We start from the raw sequence: 8,465 nt of genomic DNA on the forward strand, positions 1-8,465 counted from the left end.
CTCCATCGGCTGACAAGAAGTTAGCCAAAACGACCGGATCGCTTACTTCTGCTTTAACACCTTTTGTTGTTTTTAATGTATCTTCTATACTACATGTTTATTGTTTGTATTCTGCAGGGGGCTGCGGCGTCTCGACATATCGGCCCTACCTGGGATTTCCACACCTGGTTTGGTCATCATCCTGCTGGAGGAAATGTTACCACAGTGCCAAGTCATTGCTGATGGCTACGACCACAGCTTGAGGCAGGAGGAAGCAGAAGAGAGGAAGCACATGCAAGGGCAGAGGTAGTACATGGACAGAGATTATTAGTAATCAAGTGCAGAAAAGTGAAAACCTGATGTAAGAGAAGAAGAGCTGAGGGGTGTGATCAACCAAGTTCAGGTTGATCACAGAAAAAGAGATGAAGTCTGCAACTGACACCTGCACAAGTATTGACACACACCTCTAGGATCAACCCAGCATAAATTGACAACATACACTTAGATGCAAAAATACCAAAAGGAAAATGGTAAATATGTTTGGATTTTAAGTCTCTGCCTCAAGCATTTTGCACTTCTGTCTGCGTATGTGATAACGGTTTTACTTGTTCTTAAGATGTAAATATGATTGTAAATTTACTAAATAAATATTTAATTGCTCAATCATCATTGCAACCTTTGCCTGTGAATCTATATTGCACGTTTGACAGACAATGAAAACCATGTGGCCACACACTTCTAATCTTCACTGTGCAAGCTTGTGTGAAGAAACTAAAGCCCATAATCCAGTGTGAGCCTTGTAGCTGCAGCAGCAGAAGTAGCAGCAGGGTCAGACCCCTCTGTGGCCGGATGAAGACACGCACGATGGTGACGGGAGGATGAAGAGTTTACAGGTCGATTTGTATGTGAAGATAAAATACAACACATGTGCATTGATGTGGTTGCAGGTTTGACCAGAATAGATCTCCTTTTATGAGCAACTCACACTCAAGTTTGGTGGCATCACCTGTTTTAAAGTTGGATACAGATATCTATTATTTCTCATGTTATTTACATTTATAAAATGCAAGTTTATTGTATTTACATGTGTTTTTTAAATAGTTTATATCCAGAAAAACACCAATCAATATATCCGCGGTAGGAACCATATAAGCGGCGGTAACTAGGTCACGACGAACACGGACAGTATTTCTGAAGGACCACAACAACTCGGGCCAGCTGAGCGTTAGCAGCGCAACTAGAAACTGTCACCACTTTGACAAATATTTGGCTATAAACCAATTGTCAGTTGGACCTTTGTGGGTGAAAGGTCCCAGTAGACGGATAAATGTCTGATGCATCAGGTAGGACGGATGTCTGAAGTGGAAAAAACGACTTTTAATCTCCATAACGACGGCGAGTCGCTGCTCCACTGCGCTTGTTTGGTTTAGCTTGGTTAGCTTTGATGCTAACAGGAGACTCTTGACGCTTTGTTTAACACGGTTTAACATTTGTTTTTGCAGAAATTCCTGATAAAAAAGAAGAAGAGGAGGCGGTTTCCCCTGAACCAGAGGTATAAAAAAAAGAGAAGTGCTGCTTCCAGATGTTAGCTTTGTACATGTCTTATATCAAAACCATGACTCGTCGCGTTATTAAACACAGGTCAGCAGGTTCACCATTACTGGATGTATAATTATGATACTACTTTATTGTTTGTAGGAACAATCTGACGACAGCAGTGAGGAAGAGGCAGCAGGAGACACAGAGAGTATGTGAACACAACATCTGCAACACAGAGATGAATGTAAAATTATTTAAGGCCTGTACATACTCCCACATACAAGAACAGGGAAAATGTGTTTCTTTCTCCTGCAGGGCTGCAAGAAAACAATGATGTTTTCCTTTTCTTGCAGCACTGGTTTGGGACTTTTTTGCAGCTTGTTCTTGACACATCATCTTGCCATAAGTTTTCTCTTGTATGTTGGTGTCCGACAACTATTGTGTGATTTGTTTGAAATTCTGCACTTGAGTTTCTTGTGAAGTGTGAAAGTTTCCTGGTCAGAAGAACTAACTTTATTCTTGTTCTTGCCACCTTGAGGAAACGAACACATTTCTCTGTCCGTGCGGAGTATGTACAGACCATTACTGCTGTACTGTTGTATGTATTGAGAGTCAGGATGATGTAATTGTTTGCTGTTTCTCAATACATGGTTGCAATGATTTTTTTTTAATCTAGCAAACCTCCCTTATTGTATCATGACTGTAACACACCAGTCAGGACTAATCTCAGTCTTCTCGGCCTTGCTTTACAAATACAGTGACTGTAGTGAAAATTTAACAGAAATAATATGTAGTGCTATATTTGGCTGATTTTGAGTTGAGTTTGAGTCAGTTTCCACAAAACGGAAACACTTATTGATCACTGATTGTGTTTATTACACCTCGTCTGGTTTCCCTCCCAGTGGACTTCCTGCGCAACCTCTTCTCCAGCACTCTGGGCCTCGGCTCGGCAGACAAAGTCCTGGATGAGCTGACTCTGGACGGAGTGGCTCAATACATAAAGAGCGGCAAATGTGAGTCGTTGCTTCGATTGAGCCCGTCCATTAGGGCTTTACCAGAGTGGATTGATTTACAGCTCGCCAGTCTGCAGTGCAGTTATTATTATTGATTTATGTTTAAAATTGTTCTGCATCCCTGCAGGTAAAAATATCATCTGCATGGTCGGAGCAGGAATTTCCACATGTGAGTATCTCAGCTCTAATATCACTTAAACAATATCATTTAAATGTTTAATATTTATCATAAACACGCACTCAAAATGCATTAACTAACATTAACCATCACAACTGAAGGCCTGGTTGACAGCCGGTTTTTAGACCTCACAAATTTAGTATGTGCCTTGACACACATGTGTAATCATATTTGTAACACCGTCTCTCTCTTTCTCTCTGCAGCTGCTGGAATCCCAGATTTCCGTTCACCAGATACCGGCCTGTACGCAAACCTGCAGAAATACAACCTGCCTTACCCAGAGGCCATCTTCCAGATCGATTACTTCAAGGTGTGTTGAATGCTTTGCAATGTGTTTTTTAGCATATATGAACTATTCAAATTTTCAAAACCTTTATTATTGCATCCCAAGTGAGTGTATTGCCACAAAATGTGACAATTTTAAGTTGTTACTAGTTGGCCATTATCTCCACTATACTATATATTTCTCACCATCTTGTATCACAGAAACATCCTGAGCCATTCTTCGCCTTGGCCAAAGAGCTTTACCCCGGACAGTTCAAGGTACAAAGCGCTTCCTGCTGCCAGTCATCCACTGATTAATTAACTTAGTATTTAGAAAACTATGCCCTGCCTCACACACATATGTTTCTCCTCTGCCTAGCCGACCATCTGTCACTACTTCATGAAGATGCTGAAGGACAAAGGGATCCTGAAGCGCTGCTACACACAGGTTGGAAAAAACGCCCAACTCTATATAAATGACGTCACCTTTTCTGTGTTGGTATTAACTCATTGAGTGCCGCGCTCCTTTCCAAAGTTTTAGTCAAGTGTACCGGCAATTTAGACCATTTTTGACGATTTATGTAGAGCCATAGTGTATTCTATATTATTGTCACCAACACATACTGTAGCTCATTTGAAAGGTGAAACTTTATGCTTCAAATGGCCACAAACCGTTTGTTTCTACGTGCCTCCGTTCCTGACAAAACTCAAGCTAAACATGGCTGGGTTTCACCAAAATCCCTGCTTTTTTTCTAGAAAAGGAGATACAGCGTCTTTTATGAAAGGTGCTCTGTTTGTGTCTGTCGCTCTTCTGACACTCGCATTTCTGGATCAAAGGGCTCGTGTAAGATAAATATATACAACAATTGTTGTTCTATTCACAAATCCACCATCGGGGGCGGGGGGGCGCCACTAAACAATAATAACACAGACGCACCGTGCTGTGTCACAGCCTCTTTCTGCTCCGAGCTCCTGGAGCCTCGCGGGTGAGAGCGGAGCAGCTGCTCTGCATCCACATGCAGAACTCCGTTTGCAAAAGCTGAGTTATGATAAAAACTTCCAGATCGTGAGCTGTCATGAGACTTTGATCGTCATCTATTTCAGTTCTGCTCCTCGTAGAGTCCCCAAATTTACACATAATGTGTATTAAAGTGTCTATTTTCATAATTAATAAAATAATAAAATAAAAGAAGAACCAAAAAAGGTAAAATCTCGTTTTTGGCACTCAACGCATGGGAACGAAAAACGAGAAATTACGTGGTTGGCACTCAATGAGTTAATTTGTGCGTTCATTCAGAATATTGACACCCTGGAACGAGTGGCCGGGCTTGAAGGCAACGATCTGATCGAAGCTCATGGAACATTTTACACGTCCCACTGTGTCAGCTTCTGCTGCCGCAAGGAGTACAATCTGGACTGGATGAAAGGTGTGTTTGTTTACTTTTGTTTTTCAGTAGAGAACAATTAAGTTGTTTTCATGCCAATTGGGTTTTTGAACTCCTTTTCTTGTCTTGCAGAAAAAATCTTTTCTGATGACATTCCCAGATGTGACAAGTGCAGCAGTTTGGTCAAACCAGGTCAGTTGATCTTATTGTTTATCTGAGTAGTTTCCTATTTCTTTCATCTTCCCTAAAGATCTTCTAATCTTTCCTGACTGGTAGATAACATCATCATTTATCAGGGTGTTTCTTTGCACCTCTGAATCTTTGCTTCTCCTCACTCAGATATAGTCTTCTTTGGTGAGAATCTGCCCGTCCGGTTCTTCACTTCAATGAAGATGGTGAGCACATGGTGCCGGTTTGAATGTGTGCATGCATGTTAAGGATGTGGTTTGATCAAAAGTGCCTGCAGGAATAAATGCCTCCACTGTCTTTTGTTTTTTTCACCTGTTAGGACTTTCCCCGCTGTGATCTTCTCATCGTAATGGGGACGTCTCTGCAGGTTCAACCTTTTGCAAGTCTAGTCAGCAGGTACGGCTCAGATCAGGTTTCTCTCTTACTGGAACACAGAGCTGAATGCAGACGCAGCAGCAGTAATAGTCTTGCAGTACATTGTAGCTCAACAGCCAGTGATGCTTCCCTGCAGCATTAAAGATTCAGGCTTCACTCCTGTCTTGTTGACCCGTCTCTGAGGACAATGCAGAGGCCACATTTACATATTTTAATGGAAAACAGATTATTCTTGATGCTAAGTAATTGTTTGTCCCTGTTTTTTGTCATTCAGGGTTTCAAAGAGTTGCCCCAGACTTCTCATTAACATGGAGAGGGCAGGGCAGGTGAGCTACAACTGATTTATTCAACACTTTTCTGCTTTTATTCTGACTTTATTATGTCATACCTGTGTTTCTTGGAGTCTCTGTGCAGCATTGTTTGTGTATTTCTCTGCGCAGGCTGATCCGCTGTTTGGGTTGCTTGGTTTTGGAGGAGGGATGGACTTTGACTCAGACAAGGCGTACAGGTGATACAGAGAGACGAATGTGTCATCTCTCCAGCTACTTTACTTTATTTTATCTCTATTTTCCCTTTGCAACATCCACTTTATCTTACCGAACAAATCCAATAGAAGTGATTCAGTTCAATTTACAAAATAAGACCAACAAAAAAGGAGGATGACCAAGGCACTCTTGAGGTCCAGAAGTTAAAAAGCCCTTATTGGAAGTGGCTATATATAGTTTAAAGGTAAAAAAACTGCACCTACGCGTTGCGGCACATACAGTAGCCTTCTTCAGGGTGACAAACCATCACTGGTTTGCATGCATTTTATTGTGTGCATCAGTTTATACCAACATTATGCAGTTTACGTACCACTAGAGGGCGCTAAACCCTCACACGCACTAAAGAGAATATTGTTTTTACACTTAAAGTAATGTACTCATTTAATTAACTTGCTCAGTAATTAGCTAGTTACTCAGTAAAATTATTTTTAAATATTTTAAATAAATGGATTTGGTTGACATTCATTGTTGTGAACTGGAGAAGTGGTCTGGAGGTCTGTCCTGGTTCTGATAGTGGCCCTTCTTCTTCTTCTTCTTCTTCTTCTTCTTCTTCTTCTTCTTCTTCTTCTTCTTCTTCTTCTTCTTCTTCTTCTTCTTCTTCTTCTTCTTCTTCTTCTTCTTCTTCTTCTTCTTTTCCTCCTTCTTCTCCTTCTTCTCCTTCTACTTCTTCCCTCCAGAGATGTAGCTCACATCAGTACCTGTGATGATGGCTGCTTGGCTCTGGCTGACCTGCTGGGATGGAAGGTAGGTTACACAATCAATCTTGTTACAGTACAACTATATAGTGTTGTACTTTTTGCTTAAGTACAGTCTGTTCACCACAGAACAATCACACATGAATAAAATAGCCCTGGACCTTAGTGCTGTTGTTTCTGTTGTCCAGTCTAGAGATAGTTAGGCCGATGTACTATCACTGTTTCTTGTCAGAGGGGGTTATTCAAGTTTAACAAGGAAAGTCTCGCCAGCTACAGCAGAAGCAAAAAAAGGTGTACAGTTTCGAAATGTCAGGGTTGCTTATTTATGATTTTCCTGTGTGATCTTGTGGTCGCAAGCCCCCACAGTGTTAGGACTTTAAGTTTAACTCAGAGTACATGCAGCTTTTTTTCTGTTCCTTTTCTTCTGCCTCACCACTTTGTGCTCTGTGTCTCAACATATTACTCAGGTTAAATAACTTTTCTTTTTTTTTTTTCATCTCTCTCTCTCTCCAGGCCGAGCTGGAGGAACTGGTGAAGAAGGAGCACGCCAGGATCGACAGCGAGGACAAAAAAGAGAAGTCCGGCGAGAAGAAGGAAGGTGCAGCCAAGGCGAGCTCTGCATCGGTGGCACCAGAACCTAAAAAGGAAGAATAACAAAATAAAAAGCTAATTTTTATTTTAAAAAAAGAAAGAAAAAAAAGCCACTGTAGTGATGTCACAGTCAGATTTGGCCATTAAAGGCAGGTTACAACACCGTGGTTTCTGTTTGAAAGTGAGCTTTAGTGATCTTGGTCACACTCTCAGTTTTAATCTGCAAACATTTGATTCCTCTAAACTCTGACATCTGGCATCCACATAGGGTTACGCTTTTGTTTATATCAGTGAGTTATTTGCACTTTAATTACATTAACATATTTTTTATTTTTGTTTTCCTTTTTTTATTTTTTGCATCGGCACACATCTGTCTCACATGTATATTTCTTTCAGAGGCAGTTGGTTCTATGCATTTTACTGCAATAGTTTCTAGTGTATCTACATTGGGCTAATATCTCCCAACACCTCAGGCAGTGTGATCATGATTTAACACCGCACAAAAGCTGAAATAATGTTTCCAAACCAACTACTGAACACTTCTGCTGTAGTGGTTTGAATTGAGCCACTTAAACGCTCCTCAGATTTTAGATAATTCATTTTTTCCATCATCAGACTATACTTATTAATAAGCCATAATGACAAAGCAAAAGCAGAAATATCTGCCACTCTGCCATAAAAACCAAGATCAGTGTAGTTTGGCTTTTTCTTTGTCATTATATCACATTTTAAGTGTAGATTGATGAGGGAAGAAGAATTTAAACAATTTTAAAGTCTGCAGCAAAACATAATGTGAAAACACTTTCTGAATGCATTCAAAGTATTTGTCAAAGAAATTAACTTCCTAAATTATGAACTGGCGTACATTTTGATAGATTAACTGGTAATGTGAAACTGTCTTTTTCACTAACTGTTTTTCATGTTAACCATCTGCTTCAGTGACTCCTTTAAAGGCCTCGTTCTCACTCATTTATGGGACAAGAAAGTCTCAATCATAGGGAGCTACAAACTGTAAATGATGCTCAAAACATAATCAAAACTCACCTAACTAACTAAGGCCCTTAGCTTCATCATTAGATAGTTGAATACCTCAAGTATATAAATACAAACATGGTCATGTAGTTCTGAAATACTTTGACACTTTATCTTTTTATATGAAATTACAAATTAAACTTTCGGGGGAAAGGTGTTAAGAGCATGAATTGTTGCATTATGAAATAAGAAAAATGAAGGGATGGAGGCAATAACATGAACATCTGTATAAAGTGAACAAAAATCCTACAATAAAATTGACCTTTACTAAACTGATACTGTTTACTTTTGTTGAGACTGCATGAAAGAGGAGTTGATTTGGCTATGATGACTTTTTTTTTTTTTTTAATTTAGGGTTAATTTAATAAGTCGGAGCGATATGCTTTCCTGATATAGCTCCGTTTTGTTTAGTGCCTTTATTCTAAAGAACACTGAAAGATAGGACAGGAAAGTCAAATGGAGCAAAAGGCCACGAGTTGGACTTCGTTGTGGTTCGGACTAAGCCAGTGTGGTACAAGACGTACCATGTGACCCACTGAGGCGCCCCATTGCTGAACTTTCTCAACCACATAAAACCACATATTTTTTTCTCTCAAGCTACTTTGCATCAAGTTCTATAAAATAGAAAGAAAAAAACTTAAGTTTGACACATGCACAATGACTGGAAACAACTGACCTAC

General features: G+C 40.0%; 2 protein-coding genes across 4 annotated transcripts in view; both read left to right on the top strand.

The window, feature by feature from the left end:
- dmac2 (distal membrane arm assembly component 2) overlaps positions 1-648 on the top strand; it is a 64,914-nt gene extending 64,266 nt beyond the window's left edge. Inside the window, exon 6 of the mRNA XM_083985532.1 lies at positions 118-648. Coding sequence (XP_083841658.1) covers positions 118-289 — 172 coding nt within the window. The 3' untranslated portion in view covers positions 290-648. The remainder of the gene's footprint in view (positions 1-117) is intronic.
- Positions 649-1,167: 519 nt separating this feature from the next.
- sirt2 (sirtuin 2 (silent mating type information regulation 2, homolog) 2) lies at positions 1,168-8,055 on the top strand. Of its 3 annotated transcripts, none has more exons than XM_083985523.1 (16): positions 1,168-1,322; positions 1,482-1,531; positions 1,678-1,726; positions 2,421-2,531; positions 2,659-2,700; positions 2,913-3,019; positions 3,196-3,252; positions 3,353-3,421; positions 4,271-4,400; positions 4,491-4,550; positions 4,698-4,753; positions 4,867-4,943; positions 5,197-5,248; positions 5,363-5,430; positions 6,145-6,211; positions 6,676-8,055. In XM_083985523.1, the coding sequence occupies exons 1-16, from the start codon at positions 1,307-1,309 to the stop codon at positions 6,814-6,816; spliced, it is 1,152 nt and encodes a 383-aa protein (XP_083841649.1). In that variant the 5' UTR covers positions 1,168-1,306; the 3' UTR covers positions 6,817-8,055. The 3 variants fall into 3 exon arrangements, with proteins under 3 accessions (XP_083841649.1, XP_083841648.1, XP_083841650.1); XM_083985522.1 differs by having other exon boundaries at positions 1,185-1,374; XM_083985524.1 differs by having other exon boundaries at positions 1,185-1,340; positions 1,503-1,531.
- The last annotated feature ends 410 nt before the right edge of the window (positions 8,056-8,465 follow it).

This window comes from Trachurus trachurus, assembly GCF_905171665.1.
Source record: "Trachurus trachurus genome assembly, chromosome: 13".
NCBI lineage: Eukaryota > Metazoa > Chordata > Actinopteri > Carangiformes > Carangidae > Trachurus > Trachurus trachurus.